General features: G+C 32.7%; 1 protein-coding gene and 1 long non-coding RNA gene across 4 annotated transcripts in view; one reads left to right on the forward strand and one right to left on the reverse strand.

Moving 5' to 3' along the window:
* FSTL5 (follistatin like 5) overlaps positions 1-19,860 on the reverse strand; it is a 768,631-nt gene that overhangs the window by 480,796 nt on the left and 267,975 nt on the right. For both annotated transcript variants that reach the window (XM_060653856.3, XM_060653855.3), the window contains exon 4: positions 16,477-16,725. In XM_060653856.3, the coding sequence (XP_060509839.2) occupies positions 16,477-16,725 (249 nt within the window). The remainder of the gene's footprint in view (positions 1-16,476; positions 16,726-19,860) is intronic.
* LOC132691964 (uncharacterized) overlaps positions 18,651-19,860 on the forward strand; it is a 66,422-nt gene continuing 65,212 nt past the window's right edge. For both annotated transcript variants that reach the window (XR_009616110.2, XR_009616112.2), the window contains exon 1: positions 18,651-18,703. This is a non-coding gene — a long non-coding RNA (uncharacterized LOC132691964). The remainder of the gene's footprint in view (positions 18,704-19,860) is intronic.

Genomic DNA, 19,860 nt, shown 5'->3' on the forward strand with positions numbered 1-19,860 from the left:
CACATTTTAAAAGACACTATTGATGTGACTGCCCCAAGTGTTCTATTCAACTATAATTTTCATTTCCTTCTGGCATAAAGAGATAATTTTTAAAAAACCTTCCTTTTCTAGACCCCTCAAAAACCATTACACCTTTGTCCCATAAAAATAATAAAAATGAGAGACCCTTTTTTCGTTCATTTCCTCAAGTATTATTAGATGAAACCACCCTTTCATTTATTTTTTTCTTTAGTCCTACTTCATTTTAGGTATAATGTATTAAAAAATCCTTGTTGTAACTATATTAGATCTTTCGTAAAATATGTTTTTTTAACAACTATAGTCACATCCCATGAATCTCAGTCATAATACCTCAATATTTTTCTTAAATTCTTATCAAAAGTCAGATGGCTCAATTATTTAATTTTTTTAATGTTTATTTACTTTTGAGAGAGAGACAGAGACAGAGAAAGAGAGAGAGAGTGTGTGTTCTGAGCTGCCAGAACAGAGACAATGTGGGGCTTAAACCAACAAACTTCGCGGTTGACCTGAGCCAAGGTCAGACACTTAACCAATTGAGCCACCCAGGTGCCCCCAGATAGTTCAATTATTGAAATGACATTAGATTTCCCCTAAAATTAGACATCCATGGGGCTGTGTGTGTGTGTGTGTGTGTGTGTAGGAATAGGCAATAATTGTCTCTTGGGAAATAGTATTTAGATTTTCTCAGAGTACATTTAGTATATTTAGTATTTTCTCTCCAAAAGCTAGTTGCATAGATCCGTCACTAACTGAAATTCAGACACTGCATGTTCTTGGCCACCCAAACCCTTACAGTGTTAGTCTGGGATCTTTATTTATCTTCCAAGTCTTCAGTCCTTGCTTCAATAATGTAGAGACAGTAGAAGGTGAAAAGCAATTTTATCACAGAGATGGAAAAAGTATTACTAGATAAACTCAAGAGCCAAATTTTTGGAGAAAAAAAGTTAAGAAAAAGAAAAAATTTCCTTCACTATCCTAACATGCCTTAGGAAAGTCCTAGATGAAAAAAGAATTCTCATTTTTTTCTATTGTCTCAAATTCTAAAACTTTAAGGCATATATTTTCTCAATTTTCATACAGTTTACAGACCTGTTAACTTAGATTCATAAGCAGACAAAGTTCTGATGAATTCTGTCACTTTTAAACTCATAGGCCTTGGCAGTTAAGTATCAGTCTTAGTGTGAACTTACAGGTGCACAACATAAATGTGATGATTTTTCCTTAGCACAGTTAAGTAGTCAAAAGGGGATCATTCTTAAAGTGGCTCACAATTTAATTTATTCAAATACTTTTGGATTTGACAATTAGAAATAGGAAGCTTATTTTCTCAAATTCAACCCATTATTGACCAGTGCTGAGTGCTAATTATTTAAAATATACCATTCTCGGGGCGCCTGGGTGGCTCAGTCGGTTAAGCGTCCGACTTCAGCTCAGGTCACGATCTCACGGTCTGTGAGTTCGAGCCCCGCGTAGGGCTCTGGGCTGATGGCTCAGAGCCTGGAGCCTGCTTGGGATTCTGTGTCTCCCTCTCTCTCTGCCCCTCCCCCGTTCATGCTCTGTCTCTCTCTGTCTCAAAAATAAATAAACGTTTAAAAAAATTAAAAAAATAAAATAAAATATACCATTCTCCTTTTTCTCAGAATAAGACAATTTATTGTTGAAACTTCACATTATTTTAAATAATTTTGTGAAGCAATAATAATAGAGTTAAATTTATATAAAATACCTTTTTTTAAGGGGTAAGGGCAGGTTTGGTGTTAAGCAGAAACTCAGACCAATAAAGGAAGACTATGTGTTATTCCTAGAAAACAAAACACACACGCACACACAAATATCCCTCAAGAAATACAGACACATTTACACTCCATAAAAAAACAAAGTAATAATGACTTGAGTATTAATACCTATAGTAATATACCTTCTTATTTAATTTGATATATTATGTTGAAAATCACTGTATCCTCAGCCAGTCAAGTATTGAAGCATATCAATATGCTTTAAAAAAGCAGTATGCTTTAAAAAAGTCATTGTTCTATCATTATAATATGTGGGAAAATAAAGATTAATATTAATGTAAATGTTATAGTTTCATATAAATGTGTTTATGTGTACATATATATTTTTAATGTGTATTTATTTATTTATTTATTTATTTATTTATAGAGAGAATGAGCATGAGCAGGGAGGGGCAGAGAGAGGGAGAGAGAGAATCCCAATGAGGCTCCATGCTCAGCACAGAGGATGATGCGGGGCTTGACCTCATTAAATATAAGGTCGCTTGAGTTGAAATCAAGAGTAAGATGCTTAATTGAAAGAACCACCCAGGTGTCACCCTATATTTTATTTTTTTTAATTTTTTTAATGTTAGTTTATTTTTCAGACAGAGACAGAGCGTGAGTGGGGGAGGGGGAGGGGCAAAGGGAGAGGGAGGCACAGAATCCAAAATAGGCTGTAGGCTCTAGGCTCTGAGCTGTCAGTACAGAGCCTGGTGTGGGGCTCAAAACCACGAACTGTGAGATTACGACCTGAGCTGAAGTGAACGCTCAACTGACTAAACCACTCAGCCACCCCTATTTTTAAACTTATACATGAATTACTTCATTCCTGTCTACTATTATGAATTTACAATATGTCTATCACAATAATAGGCAGTTGGATGATAACTGTAGTTTAACAAACCTGATACATAAAAATTCACTTTGTAATAAAGTAAACTAGGAAAAAAATCATTCTGCTAAGTAATTTTCATTTTATAACAGGTGTTCTTTCATAATATAGCTCCTTTAAAATTAAAAAATGGTTTTATATATATAAATTTATATATAAATATATTTATATATATTTATGTATACTTATATATATAAATAAATTTATATATATATATAAATAAATTTATATATATATATATATATTTTGTGTAGACAGTTTGGTAGACAATAAGATACATCTGAAATGAAACTTCATGTTTAATAGGTACTTGGTCAGAAATAATTGAACATTGTGTGTTTACCATTCTGTGATCAGGAAAGAGACCCTTGAATGGCCTCTTTAAAATATGAGTATAAAGCAAACAAACCACATTTATTTTTAAAGGCTATTATGATCAAAATTTGTGAATATGTATGGCTTAGATAGCAACCACCACCACCACCACAACAACAACAACAAAACACTGTTTTCTCTGTTTATGTAAAGATTCTGGGGATACACAGGTTGGTAAAACTGAAGACTATAAGCTTCTCCACTGATATTCAAAACAAAGGAAGCATGATGGAGCGGACTGGTAGAGTCATGGTTGAGATTTTTGGACTGTAGACGACACTGAACAGTCAAAGCACAACCAAACACAAGAGAAAGAAATGGACTGGTTTGTGAGAGAGGTTTTCTTTTTTTGACCCAGAACGTGGATGAGCCTGGGAGTTTCCAGGGAACCTGCCTTTGGACAGTGTTTTAATCTGTGATATTGGCATATGAACACGTGCATACCTGAGATAAGTTCAAAGAGTCAAAAGTCCAAACTCATGAGTCCATATAAAAGATATAGATTTTGTTATAGAAGGATGGGGAAAAAAAGACTTGAGTGTCCTGAGGAAAAGACATACGTAAGTGCCCCAAGAAAATGACAAGAAGCCAGCTAAGTCAAATTCTATGAATGCTCACTGATACCATTACTAATAAGTATCTTTTCCTTCTTCAGTCCTAGTTGGCAGTAGTAAGATGAAGTGATGAGACTCTGCCAGTATCCAGGAGTAGGAAAAATGACAGAAGTAGAATGACAAAAGCAAAAAAATTCAGGTTAAGCACTTTGGGAAAAGAAGATAAATTTTTGAAATAGCTAAAGGCTGTAGCTCAAATTGATCCATTCACTTTCATTTGATTGGAAATGAGGTTGGAAAGGAAGCTGCTTTTTATGCATTTAACAGTTGTGTCCTTCTGAGCTTTTCTTAAGAAACAGAGTCAGGAGATTGGACTATAAATGGAGTTGATGTCTTGGCCTCTTGCAAAACTCACAGTATTATAAGTTTTTGGTTTTTTTTTCCTTGCCAAGACCACTGATTTCAAGTCTCAGAGAATAGTGGAGTCCTTTGGGAAGGGGGATGAAGAGGACTGGGGCGAGGGAAGGGTGACAGGAGGCTTTGCCTTTGGTAACCATTTTCTGTAGCTGCATGTAAATTTTATAAATATTTAGAATTACCTGGAGTCAAAAATAGTAACCTTCTGCTCCCTATTTCTTGCAGTAGGATGTCTGGATGTCTAAATAAGATATTTATCTATTTATTATTTATTTATTTATTTATTTATTTATTTATTTATTGTGGTATTCTGATGTTGAAATAATTAGAGTTACATAAAAAGGGCATGGCGTAATCTTTCTTCCATATATTTATTGATATGTTGAAATGAAACTCACTTCCATGCTGGCTGTTCCCTGTAGATGTAGACACAGCACTGACAAATTTATGTGAGAGTCAGTGTGCGTGTTTACTATGGAATTAATGAACAAAGCTGTTGCTATGTTGTATACTAGCTATGTCTGAACTACGGAGATTGTGCCAATGTGTCATGTAAATGTTTCCACTTGTTAAAATTTTTAAAGGCCAAAACATGTGCTGTATTATTCAAGCATATTTTTCCCCAGGATTTGAAAGTAATTTTGGCATAAATTTAATTAAACCCCCAAATCCTACTGTTAGGTTTTGTAGACCATCATCAAAGCTAAATGCCATAGTTATTATTCTAAATACTGGAAAACACATCCCGTACCAACTTACATGTTCTTTTATATTTCACTAAAAGTGCAGGTGATGTGGGCCTATTGTAGTATTTTTCAAGTGAAGCTTAAACAATAATCACTTTGTCTTTTATGACTAATTTACACATGTGTATGTTTTGAAAATAAGTAAATGTGGGGATACATAAAAGAAATTATGGGTTTTGATAAGGCATAAAACTACCTCAAAGCTAAAGTTCTAATGTTAATATTCCGTGCTTGTTCGGGAGTAGATCAAAGTCTAATGACCAGATAGATACAATGTCAATAAGTAGTCCCAAATGTCTTTCTCCTCCTTGAAATATTTACTTAGTCAAGTTATGCCACGCACTACATACATACCATTAGGTTCTCTGGATTTATATAGGTATGCATTAGCCTCAGGGTATACAATGTCACTACACCTTACCTGATATCATCACTTACATGAAAGTAGAGTGAATGACCAGTATCTCCTAGGTTATTAGAGTGAACTTAGGTTGAGGTTGTAAATTCTTATAAAGAAACATTGTCTGCTGATTAAAACAATATGCAGTACCTTCCAAAGCTAAAGGAATTAACATAAGTGATAAGAAGATAAAATTATTTCTCTACATTCGAGTTCTAACTTCCACGTTGCTGTTTCCTAAATCTGATTCTTATTTCTTGCTGAATATATTTATCAGGGATCCCTGATCTTTCTTTTGATTTAGACCTTATACTCAATAAACTGCCAGGAGAAAAACTAAATGTCCATTGATAACAATGGAATGTAATGTGGCACATATACCCTATGAGAAAAAATATTTCCCTTATACAAAAGGTTTACACAAAAGGGCTTGTTTTGACACAGAATAATTTCATGTACCTGAATATCAGGTACAGATGCCAATCTACCTGCATATCATGAGATTTTCCAGACATGGTGGAAAATATCATATTATTGGTCATTAACAGATTGGTCTAGCCACTCATCTCTACCCAGTTAGCAAAATTAAGAATGGTGCCATCTACATTTTTGGATAGGTCTGACACAGGATCAGGTGTCAATAAATAATCACTGACGAATGGTTAAAAAAAATCATATTTTATCATACATACCTATCCATGTGTACATGTGCATATATTTTATTTCTATAGATATTTTATATTAATTACCTGAACTCTTTTGACAAGTACACATTTTGAGCATTTATAGAATTAATCAAGTATATGTAATATTGTTTTTTACAATTAATTACACTAATGACCAATTAAATTAATCAAATGCTCATGCATCTTTCTGAATTTTTAATAGGATTTTCTTGTTTTTTAGGAAAAAGAATGCTTTTAAAAATGAATTAAATGCTAAGAGCCCCAGAAAAGCCACATTAAATCAATCTATATTCCAACATTATTGGCAAGCAGATTGATTAAAGCATATAAAATAATGAATGCTTCATATCTTATTTCATATATATATGCATATAGAGATATATATCTGTATCTATATATATACAGATAAGAACAACACACTTTTATATCATAAAATAAGTTCATCTACCTGCACCTGAAAGTACTTATTTTTCCTTTCCTATTTAATGGATGAAGAATCCATGTGTTCATCTAAAGTCAAAACTACCCCTTCTCTGTTGGATCCCATTCTCTCTATCCTGTCCAATGGTTCTGCTCTGACAACTACCTCCTTTTTCTCTTGCCTTATGTTTTCCCCCTCTGTTTTCTTATTCCCATCCACATGTCTGTGTCTCCTGATCACTATATATATATATATATATATATAGATATAGATATAGATAGATAGATATATAGATATATATCTGCACATGTATCTGCTCCTCTTTTGAGAAACACTCTTCCAATGAGCTTTCTGGAACATGCTTACTATCTCACTTCCTCACTTACTATTTTCTCTTACAGACTCTTACCAAGTTAACCACGGCCTTAATCTTTCCAAATCAATGTTCATTTCCTAATCCCCATTATACTTGATTTCAGCAACATTTAATCCAGTTCATCATTTTTTACTCCATGAAAAATTTTAATTAGCTTCATGTATCCACACTCTCTTGGTTTTCCTCCCTTTTCACTGCAGACTATGTATTTGACTCCTTTACTTGTTCTTTGTCCATCTCCTGACCTCTGAGGGTGAAATACAATAGAGTTCTATCCCTAGCATTCTTTGCTTCCTAATGTGCACTCATTCTCTTGTATATCTCAAGTATAAAGTTCCATGCCTGTCTCTTTATTAATATACTTATAAATCCTATATATATGTATCCTCCTCCAAATTCTCCGTTGATTTCCTGACTCAGATCCAACTGCATAAATGGCATTTTTCCTCACTTGTCTAAAAGAGATTTAAATTTAACTGATCTTAAGTGCATATGTGTATATTTTCTCCTCATATCCATTTTCAAATGTGTGAGTCCCCCAGCATTTCATATTTCAGTTAATGACTTCTTATTTATTTATTTATTTATTTATTTATTTATTTATTTTTGCTGAGCTCATGTATTTAGTTCCCATAAACTCCATGTCCACGCCCAAAAAAGTTGTGTTTAGGTAGTCAGACAACTTTGTACCATCACTGGCACTTCTGTCATCTTGATTCAAGCCAGCATCATCTCTACTCTCTTTTGGGTAACTACACTTAGATACTAACTGAGTGCCCAACTGACACCTTGCTTTTCTGTGCCGTGGAATTCTTATCCAACTAAAACAAAGAAACATTTTATGTCTTTGTTTTTTAAGTTTATTTATTTATCTTGAGAGAGAGAGAACACAAGTGGGGGAGGGAGGGGAAGAGAGAGAATCACTGTTAGCACAGAGCCCGTTAAGGGGCTGATACTCAACAAACCTTGAGATCATGACCCGAACCAAAATCAAGAGTTGGGTGCTTAACTGACCAAGCCACTCTGGTACCCCGGAAACATTTTATGTTTTAGTTTTGGCAAATCTTTCTACTTAATCCACCAAGATTCTTCATTGATTATTCTGGCCTTAATTGTAACTTTTGATTTCCCAAATAGTAACTTAGTTGTTATTACCATCCTTTAAGGGTTACTCACAGACATGTTTCCATACTTTCACCTAAGGACTTTTTGAGCCACTGTGTTACAATTAAAATGAATGAAAATCATCAAAGAAGACCTATCTGGCACCTAACTGATTTGGAATTATTGGGAAGAAACCTTTGGAAACAGTATCAATTGTTGAATTTACTATGCTACCACTTTTTAAATTACACCTCTATGTTAAATTATTATGGATTTTTGAAAGTTGTTATTGATTTATGGTAAAAAAAAAAGTGAAAATTTCATTTAGAAATCTCCACTAATACTACAAACTTTTATTCTAGACCTATTTGTAACTGTCTTTTTTATGTTATTTTATATTTACAATTCTCAAGAAATGTGGAGATAAATGTCTTATTCAATAGAAAATGCCTTATTCTTATAGAAAAGCTAAAGTCAAATTTTAGTACAATATTGCTTCTACACATTGTGGACTTTAGTTCAACCTGGTTTCATATACAAATCCATTCATGAACTTTGGTGGTTATGAGTGATGTCTTTAGATTCATCAAGGGGAAAAAATACTGACAAAATGTAATCACAACTTATGCCTAGATTTTGGGGGAAGACTTTTAGAAAGACATTATACAAATCACTGGAAATTCATATACTGATTAGAGAAACATATAGAAACAATTCTTTAAAGTGATTATCATGTAAGGGAACACATGAAATGCTTCACATCTGTCTGAGCACACACTACCTTCTATTGTAACCATGAGATTGATAAATAATTTACAGCTAGATGATGTGGTATTTTGAACTAAAAACAAATTGATTGCATATTACGGTATTAAATTAATTTGAATTTTTGTTAATTGAACTGAAGTTCCTTATACTTTTCTTAACCAGTGTTCAAAACAGAAACATTGCTAATTACCTATGCTTTACATTGTGCTAGAAAGTACCAAATCTTCTTTCTTCAGGGTGATTCCCTTCAAATATTTATTTTTTTCCCACATAACTATCTGAATGATAACCACACACAAAGCTTCTCATTTTTCCCATTTGGTTTAAAATTTTTAGCATTAATAGTTTTCAAATGTCCCCTAAAGTATATATACACCCTTCAGAAAGGATTTTAAAAGTGAAATATGAATCAGACTAATAGAGAACAATTTTCAATTGCATTTTCTAGAACATTTTATCCCCAGTTATATATGCGGAGTGTAATCATTGGAAAGTTTTTCATCATCATGTTTTTGCAAAGAAATGTCAAAGAGAAGAAATTAACCACATTAAAAAATAATGGTTTTAAAAATGTTCTTCACTTTGTAAGTTACAGCATTTAAAAATACATATTCAGCATTTGAAAATAGGATACTGAAAAAATAAACATGATAAGTGAAGGTGCCAGTGAGAGACAATGACTGATACAATGTTTAAACAGCCTCAATATACAAGACAAGGACAAGTTATTTGAACTGATAAAATGTTCTTATTTTTTTCTGTCACTATTGAATATTGTGTTTATAACTATTGATGGGATATTCATATATCTATAGAAAGCATGAAATAAAATATTAAACTAAAGTATTTATTCTATAACTTGAAATTGAAGCAAAATGATATAGCATGAAAATATACAAAAACAAGATAAGGCTATCCATGTATTTGAATGTTAAATTTAGTTCCTATAATGGGGGGAAAATGAGAAAATTTGACTAAAATTAAAGGCATCAGTAAATGAATTTAGTCTTTAAATGTTTTTTTTTCTCTTTTTTGGAGGGGGGAATAGGAGATTGAAATAACTTTCTAACATATCTAATAGATATTCTATTTATAGCATAAGATCAGCAAAATCAGCCTAAAATAAATCTATGCAAAAGGTGACTATAAGATAGCATCTTAAATGTCAACCAAGAAACTAATAATAAATGTATTTTTTAACAACAAATATATTTCTAAATTCAAGTTAGTTATTTTTTCTTCAAGTATTCTTAACTAAAATAAAAAAAAAATTACTACCATAAATTAACCTATTACAATCTGGCAAATTCAGTTATATAATAATTTAACCTGAGTCTTTTGATGCAAGATTACAACCTAATGTTAACCTAAAATAAAATATGTGTGGCTTCACAGACTCAAATTTGAAAATTTATTGCAATCAAATGTTCACAGTTACTATATAAACGTTACAGTCTTAAATAAGTATTATCTTTTACTATGTTCTTCAGTTGGCTAAGAACTATATCAAATACATTACTTAATCCTTAAAAATATCCAGTGGGCAAGAAAGTTTCCAAATAATGTTGCATGTTCTTGGAAATCACTATTAAAAGTAAAGTTTTTGAAAGACATGGGCAAGTAAGATGTCATGGTATTATATGTTTAAGCAGAACATTTGCAGCATAGGTACACTAAAAGAGAGGACAGAATCCATTGGTTCTTGTCCCAGCAACATTAACTTGCTATGCGCATGTCGGCAGGTCATTTTTAAAACCTTAGGCTTGTTGTCTTCTCTATAGTATATTGGCTTATTATGATAAAACAGTAGTATAATACTTGAAGTGTTTTAAAATAAATACCCAATGTATTACTATTATTACTGGTATTCTCTCTCTCTTACTTTCTGGTAATATATATATATTTTTTAATATTTATTTATTTTTGAGAAAGAGAGAGACAGAGCATGAACGGGGTTGGGTCAGAGAGAGAGGGAAACATAGAATCTGAAACAGGCTCCATGCTCTGAGCGGTCAGCACAGAGCCCGATGCGGGGCTCAAACTCAGGGACCGCGAGATCGTGACCTGAGCTGAAGTCGGATGCTTAACCGACTGAGCCACCCAGGCGCCCCTCTGGTAATATTTTTTAATACATTTTTTAAGTAGTCAATATCTAAATCTCTTTTTGGATCATTTTTCATATTCTGTGTAATATCTACCATTTATCCACTGTTTTTCTATAAACAAAAGATAAACCCATATAAATTGTAATGTTTACAGAATCCTTAATCCTAAATCAGAGGAGAAACAAATATGTGGTATGATTTTAATAAAAATGGTAAGTTTATGAGTATACACATTACAATGATTTCTAAAGAATATTATGTAATGTTACGTAATGAGAATACATAGAATTCTAGATTTCACATTAGGATTAGAGAGAGTGGCAACGAAACTATACTGTTAAGTTTGATTAAATGCAATATAAATTTTAAAAGTGAAACACAACTCAATTTCATATCACCAAATTCAGAAAATTTTACCATAAATCTACCGATTTTGGGTGATTAATCAATCAAATTTTGATGTTGTGTACTGAAGGCTTTCAGAAGGACTAGAGTTTCTGTGTCTGTAATATGACCTTCAAGAGTTATTGTTCATTTTATTAATTTCACTACCACCCTGCAGTTCCAGTTGGCTAACACTGACCAAAAACAAAATTAAACAAACAAGTATCTGGGCATCACTTTCCAAAGTTTAAATATTTATCAAGATTACTATTTTTCATGAAATGGCATAAAAAAGTAGACAGAAAATAGAAACTTTACAAAGCTTCAAAAAAAAAAAAAGTAATCTAAAAGCTCCTCTGTGTTAACACACAGCAATTACTGTTATATTTTAAAATATCATTGTATCATTGGCAGCCTAGTTCTCTAGCCCAATTTCTACAAGTCTTATCCTTAAAAAAAAAATCAGGTAAGAGAACGAATTAAAAAGTGGAATATGAATGTCTCTCCAGATTATACCAAAGAAAAAAAACCACAATGTCAGATCTCATTCAAATAGTGCACACATAGCCATAAAAACCATATTTCCCAAGTTGTTATTGTTTGTGATGCACATTTAAATGCACACAACATTTGCTTTTATGGCAATTTTATTCTTAGCACAGTAAATGGCAAAAGGGTTTCTGTTCAATTGACTTTCTCATAAAAGGCTTAATTCCTTATTCATTTTGGCATAGGTTATATCTTGAGTTTCTTACTCAAGCTTTTGTCTATTCTCTGAGTAAGTAAATTCTGCTGTGTACGACAGACTGACCTGGAGTCAGGGTGAGAGGAAATTTTACTTGTTATAAGTGATGTGAGTTGTAGAAGTTAGACGCTGTTTGGGGGTAGAGGTGGGGATGGGAAATGACTTTAAGCCCAAACTGCCATCACAACGAATAGCTAGGCATTACATAAAAATATAAAAGTTTTATGCTATGTGATAGGATTCTGCACAGTTCATATCAGAATGTGCTGCTTTGGCATGAGAATTATTTTCAGCTGAAGACAATAAAGCCCTACAGATGCAAAAAGAGATTTTTGCCCCCCCCCCCCCCCCCATACTCCCTTAACTGCCTTAGAGAATTTAGATAGAGGCCCTAGAGCCTAAAGATAACTTGCTTTTTTGGTTTGTTTGTGTTTTTTTTTTTTTTTTTTTTTTTTGGATAAGAAGAATTTCTCAGCATGACACAGCAAATATATATATATATTTTCCCCTCCAAATGTTTTCTCTTCCATCTACTTATGAATTATCTTCTCCCGTTTGAAGTCTTAGACCCTTACCCTCTTCTTACTTCAGGGCTGCATATAAATCTCAATTCCCTGTCAGTGGATCTCATATTCTCTTGGGGGCCCTATGTATATATAATTAAATTTATCTTCTCCTCTTATCTGTCTCGTGTCAATTTGATGATTAGGCCATCCAGAAGAATGTAGAAACGTAGATAAAATTGTTTTCCTCCCCAGCATATGTCAAGTGTCATCTTAAAGTCTTTGATTCCAAAAAAACAAATGCTACATTATTCTTTCTTACTATAGCCAGTTTCTTTGTAATTACATAAATGTGAATAGAAATAAATTTAAAGATGTTTTATTACTAGGTATATTAGATGCTTTATTTATAGTTCCATAAATCATAAATCATTAAAGAAAGTTCTTAGTGAATTAATGTCTCTATTTAAGTGTCAGTAAGAGTAAATGCTAAGCACACTATAGAGGCATTCAAATATTTAACAAATATAATAAAAGAAAGATATATAGATATAGTTATAAGCATATACATATGTATAAAGATGGAAATGTAAGTCTTTTTAACTTACACTCTAATCTTAATTTTAAAACAATCAATAAGCATGATTGTACAAATATAATTTTAATAAGTTTAAGTATAAATGGCAAACATAAACCTGATAAATTTGATATGTGAAATAGGTCTTAGCCTAAAATTGAAATAATTAATGAATAATGCAAACCATACTTTCTTTAAAATTGTCTTAGTATTTGCTAATAGTGTCCAGGTTTTTTTTTTTTTTTTATTAAACTCTTTCTATTGAGGTTATATGAGTCATATGAGGTTGTATGATGTTGTATATATGAGTTTGTAATAGTCATATGAGGTTGTAAGAAAAAATACAGAGATTCCTTGTTCCCTTTACCCAGTTTCTACCAATAGTAACATTTTGAAAAGCTGTAGTACAATATCATAACCAACATATCATCTTTAATACTACCCACCGATATTACTCAGATTTCCTGTTTTACTTGTAACCGTGTGTGTGTGTGTGTGTTTATTTCTATTCAAATGTAACAATGAGTATGTCCCTATATTCACCACCATAGCCAAGAAGATATAGGATAGTGATAATCTATCAATATTTTACAAAAATGTGTTTGTTTATTTATTTATTTTGAGAGACAGGGTAAGAATGAGCACAAGTAAGGGAGAGGCAGAGAGAGAGAGAGAGAGAGAGAGAGAGAATCCCAAGCAGGCTCCCACACTGTCAGTGCAGGGTCTGATGCAGGCTCAGACTCCCAAACCTATGAGATCATGGCCTGAGCTGAAATCAAGAGTCAGATGCTCAACCAAATGAGCCACACAGTTGCTCCAATACCCATCAATATTTTAAATAATTAGTTTTAAGGCGCTGGTAATCTTTTAAAGCAGATGTTAACAAGCTTTTTCTGGGAAGATGCAGACAAAATGTTTTTTATGTTTTGGGGGCCATACTATCTCTGTTGCAAATACTCAACTCTCCTTTTGTTGTGCAAAAATACCCAAAGAAAATTTCCTAAATTAGCAGGTGTGGCTCTGTTTCAATAACACATTGCTTTTAAAAAATGGACTGGATCCTGAATTTGGCCTCTAACTTCCTGTTTGTTGACTAATGTTCTAAGGTTTGCTTAATTACCTTTTATTAGATCTAAACTACCAAATTTTTCCCCCAAAGGAGGAAAACTCGTTCCTGTTATTTAGTTTTGATTTTTTATTAAAAATCTAATTAAATATAGGTTTTTAGCATTTCATGAACTTAATATTTTGATTTGCTTCTTCCTTTAGGCCATTATTGTAAACAATATAAATTGCAGACTTTCTAGAGGAAATAGAGTTCACAATCACAAGGATTAATTTTGGCCATCACAATGATGTCAGGCCTTCAGCTATAACGAATCTTGTTTTACACCTAAAACTTGACCAACTGCACACCAATAAGACAGGCAACTTATTGTTTGTTCTATATTATTTAGTCCCTTTCTGCTGAAGCAAAGTCCTTTTGTGAGTTATATATGTTAGGCAAAACCCCAAAATAAATAAGCAGAAGACTCACAAATTCTGAGACCAAAGAAACATGCTAAACCTTGCTAACTAACCCAGACAATATTAATAAAATTTTAATACTATATATAAAGAGATAAGGAAGTACTTTGACTTACATATGGTGAAAAAGTATTTTGAAACGATCATAGATGTGATAAATATGCTGAGTATCAGTCTAAAAAGCAAAAATTTTTCAAACCATTGTTTTATGAACTCACAAGGAAGGCAACGTTCCTAGCTATATCCAGTTCTTCCACTTCCATACTGATATACACATTGATTTGCAATATGCCAAAGCATCCAGCAATAAAGTAGAACATTAGATATTCCAAATGTTTTTTCTCACATGATAATTTACTATCATATGTTTCCATATAATCATTTACAGTGTTTCGGTTGGACAAAACTTCATTTTGGGAATATGATTCTAAATTACCTTAATAGAATATTATTTATATGATTCTAGGATGTTATACAACATTGGCATAGCAATATCTGCACTGTACCATCTCAGGTCAAAATGACAGAATTGGGGCGCCTGGATGGCTCAGTCATTAGGCATCTGATTCTTGATTTCAGCTCAGGTCATGATCTCACAGTTCACGAGATGGAGCCCAGCACATCAGTCTCCACACAGACAGCAGGGAGCCTGCTTGGGATTCTCTTTCTCCCTCTCTCTCTGCCTCTTTCTCTCCCTCTCTGACAAAATAAATAAATAAACTTAAAAAAATGACAGAATCAATTCTCTCTCACACACACACACGCACTACTCTCTCATGAGTTTTAAAGCACAATGCTAATAGAATTAATTATAGTTATTTGTAAAATAGACTTGATAGAAGAGGGGAGTAAATAGACTTGAAACCACAACAACTGATATTCTTTCTGTACAAGAAGATAATCTGATACCATAAAAATTTCTGTGCATGTATTCAAGTTGCACATAGTTTACTGTTGTGAGGAAAACTAGTCTTCTAATTTTACTTCGATTATATCAGTAGGCGTCTAGTGGCCACACTGACTAGAGTATTACCCCTTATATCATTTGAAAAGTTCTGTGCATAATTTTATTATTACCTTGGAAATAATATTTTATTTATTCTACCAAATTTGAAGAAAGGAACGTTTTTAGTCATTTACCTTAATTGGTGCACAGATGAAATACATTATATTTCAGTCATACATTTAAGCTAAGAATTAAAATATCAGACAAGATTTAATTGTAAGTAAACCTCAGGAACATTATGAAAAATGAGATGAGGAACCAATCAAAGATGAGAAATCAAGCTGATCACTGACCTATTCGAATGATGGAAGTTCCATACACTTAAGACTTCAGAATTTCAGTGTGGGTTATGACAATTAATAAGCAAATATTATCTCCAGTAGAAGCAAATAGAAAATGAGTTTGTGAATAAATAAATAACATTAAAATGTCCAAAGATTTATTTATATATCATGTTAAAATAATTTTTCAAATCACTAAATCAGCAGTGCCTTTTCATAGACAATACCAATGATTTTGAGTACCATGAAAGTAAACACCAATACTTTCAGATTTTATATTATTGTCATCTCAAATTTACTAATTAAATTTAGCATGAGTTCTTCAGAGTTATTTAAACGGACATTTGCAGGCTCCATATAATCTGAATTATGTGGTGCAAACTGAAACCCATCATTTTTAATCAGGAAGAAAGGAGATGTTATCACAGCATGGCTTGGCATTCACTATTCACTCAATTCCACTCCAGGTGCTTTCCACTGGGTGGATTTGGCCTGTTGACTGAATTGGCCTCCCTGTGTCCTAAGATAACTGCCATGATTGGGAAGCCATATGGTGCAATGCTGTAAGCTATATTAAATTTCAGTCAGATTTTGGCCAACTTTGTACTCATAATTGAGATTCAGAATTGTATCCATGTAAATTTCTATATACTTACTGTTTATTGGTGTGATGAAACTCACAATCTTTTCCTTTCCACTTTTAAATATTTCCTGATATAAAATTGTGTTAGAGGTTAAACTTGAAGTTTAAAGGCAGTAGTTGAGAAGACAAAAGAAATAGAAGGTGACACTTTAGGTCCACCCTGTATTTACCTTTAAAGAAGCAGTCTTCATTGTGAACAATGGTAATCTTTTGCTTTTTCAGGCAAGCAGCTCTATGCACTTCGCAGTGGTTTTCGTAAAATTCCCCATCAGATCCACACACAGGTTTGTAGTGACGTTTGCAAAGGTCCATACAGGCACATTCTGCTTGCCCTGTCTCTCTGCCGATGACACAGTGCCTTCCCAAACCACAGTATTTATTTTCACAAGACCCCAAAGGGACATCCTCAATCAGGAATCCTGAAGATAAAGAAAAAATCATTTGTATTCATTTGTCTAAATGTGGCATGTCAAAGTGTGAAATAAAAAAATTCTAAGAGAAATTCAGTATAATCAGGGTTCAGTTGTTCTCAGTGGAAAAGAGACTTGTATTAGACAGGGAGACTAACTTTTGAAAACACTCTCAACATTGCTCCCCTCTTCTCTCTTGTGCTTGTAGCTCTCTTCTATCTCTCCAGTGAGTACTGTGGTCCTTAAAAACATGATCCCCAAGATTAAATTGCCTGAGTTCAAATCCTAAGTCTACCATTTATTAGCTGTATGTCTTTCGATAAATTATGTCTTTGTGCCAAGTTGTCCCATCTGTCATATGATGGTAATAGTATAGACCACCTCCTAAAGTTGTACAAAATATTACATGTAAATAATCCACAGGAATGACTTTCCTGTCATAGAGTAAATGTTTAATAATTTCAACTTTTACATTAATAGAATCCTGGAGAAATGACAGGAGAATGACATGGAGAAATGACTAGGAGAAATGACATGTATGTATAAAAAGCAGGAAGTAGGAATGGAAAATTATTGTGCCTTGAAAACTTCTTGATGGGTAGTTATAGCTACTCCTTTCTTGTTTTGACCTTTGCCACTTGACAATCACTAATACATTTCTTGACTAAATGAACAAATCATGAAGAATTCAATTTTCTTGTTACTTATTCAGTTTAACAGTCTCCATTGGCATCAGAAAAGAAAAGATGGATCCAACAGCCTTGTACTAAAACCAAACTAATCACCTATAATCCCTGTACTTTCATAGGCAGATCTGGCTTTTCTTTTTTATCTGACTGGACTTTATCTGACTGGAAAGTGAAAATTGTCAGTAAACTTAATATGAATATATATATATATATATATATATATATATATATATATATATATGTAATACATGAATATATATGTATACATACATGCATATATATATTCAGAGAGATACACACAGAGATATATGTGTGCATGTGGATATATGTGTGTGTGTGTACATATATATGTGTGTATATATGTATGTATGTATATATATATATGTATAAAACAATGACACCTATATATTGCAAAAAAAGAAAAAAATTGTGAAGTAATAAATTACAGTAATTTTATTAGACATATAGTGTATATTTTCAACTTGTTGATTTAAAACCATTGCTCCAGGGCTCCTGGGTGGCTCAGTCAGTTAAATGTCCAACTCTTGATCTCAGCTCAGGCCATGTCCCAGTGTCATGGTATTGAGTGCCATGTCAGGCTCTGCACTGAATATGGAACCTACTTAAGATTCTGTCTCTCCTGGGGTGCCTCAGTGGCTCAGTCAGTGGGGTGTCCAACTTGGGCTCAGGTCATGTATTCACAGTTTGTGAGCCTCCTGACAGGCTCTGTGCTGACAGCTCAGGCCTGGAGCCTGCTTCAGATTTCTCTCTGTCCCTCCCCTGATCGCACTCTGTCTCTCTCTCAAAATAAATAAACATTAAGAAAAAAATTAAGGGGCGCCTGGGTGGCTCAGTCCATTGAGCATCTAGCTTCATCTCAGGTCATGATCTTGTGATCTGTGAGTATGAGCTCTGCATTGGGCTCTGTACTGACAGCTCAGCTGTGGATTCGGTGCCTCCCTCTCTTTCTGCCCCTTGCCTGCTCACACACACTCTGCCTGTCTCTCTCTCTCTCTCTCTCTCTCTATCCCTCAAAAATAAATAAATATTAAAAAATAAATGAAAATAAACTTTAAAAAATTTTAAAAAAAGATTCTGTTTCTCCCTCTCTCTGCCCCTCCCCTTTTCACCCACGTGCATACACACATGCACATACTCTCTCTCTAAAATAAATAATAAATAAATAAATAAATAAATAGTATGTCTCTTCACATGATGACATCATAATGATAAGGAACATAGATTCTTATACAGAGTTTAAGCCATAACCCCACTAGTTACAACCTTCAGGACCTTGGGTGAGTACCTAACACGTCTCTAAATCAGTTTCTTCATCTGTAAAATAGAGATAATATCATATCCTCATAGGGTTATTAAAATTAAAATATTTGGCATATATAAAAATGCATTTAATTGCTGGTTATTTTTATTAATACTATATTTTTAGGGACTAATTTTCATAAGGCAGATATATACAAATAAAAAGTATTTTAAAAATTGATTTTATTTGCTTTTAAATGAAACCTATGCTGTACTTTTATTTCAATACATATGCATGTATTTCCAAATGGAGTATAGCAAACATAATATTACAAACAAAAAAGACCAATACTATCAACTGTATTTTTTAAGGTATGGCTTTTGATAGCAGTTTAAATTGGAACAAATTTTCTTGAAAACAATTTTTAAATATTTGAACCCTTTGATAATATATTCCAGTTGTTGAGAATACAGTCTATAAACTTATAAAAAATAAGCAAAATAAATAAAAAGATAATATAATTTATTTAACAAACCTTCCTGATGTGTTATTTTATATGATACCTCACTGAAATATTTTGTTAAATTTTGTAAAATACATTTAATGTGGTAGTTTCTGAAGTTTGGCATGCATTAAAATGGCCTAGAGGAGTTGTTAAAAGATCAGTTCTACCTCCAGTCCACTTAAGAGTTCTGATTCAGTAGATCTGGGCTATGTGTAGCCCCAAATTTATATTTCCAAGTTCCTATGTGATGATGGTACTGTTGTTTCTGAGGTCATACTTTAGGGTCTTTGATTTATTGAAATCCTACTTTATATTTAAAATAAATATAACACAAAGGGAAAGACTAGGTAAACAATTAAACAATGCTCTTAAGTGGGAAAGATGAGAAGTATATGGTACCAATAAAAACATATAAAATAATGTAAGAAGAAACTAAGAAACTTAGAAACTAAGAAGAAGCTAAGAAACTTAGAAAAAACTAAGAAAAGATAAAGTAAAATAAACAATTTATTAACTAGGTGGATATAATGCTGGGCAAATTTTCCTATGTTTGTATTACTGCTTTTTAATGTTCAATGCAATACATTTTTTTAAAAAGTCTAAAATTATGTCAACTGTAACTCTACAGTAATGACTTATTTGAATTTGGAAAATCTTTTTTTCCTCATCCTTATGCCAGTATTTATGCC

The sequence above is a fragment of the Panthera onca genome, chromosome B1, assembly GCF_046562875.1.
Source record: "Panthera onca isolate mPanOnc1 chromosome B1, mPanOnc1 haplotype 2, whole genome shotgun sequence".
NCBI lineage: Eukaryota > Metazoa > Chordata > Mammalia > Carnivora > Felidae > Panthera > Panthera onca.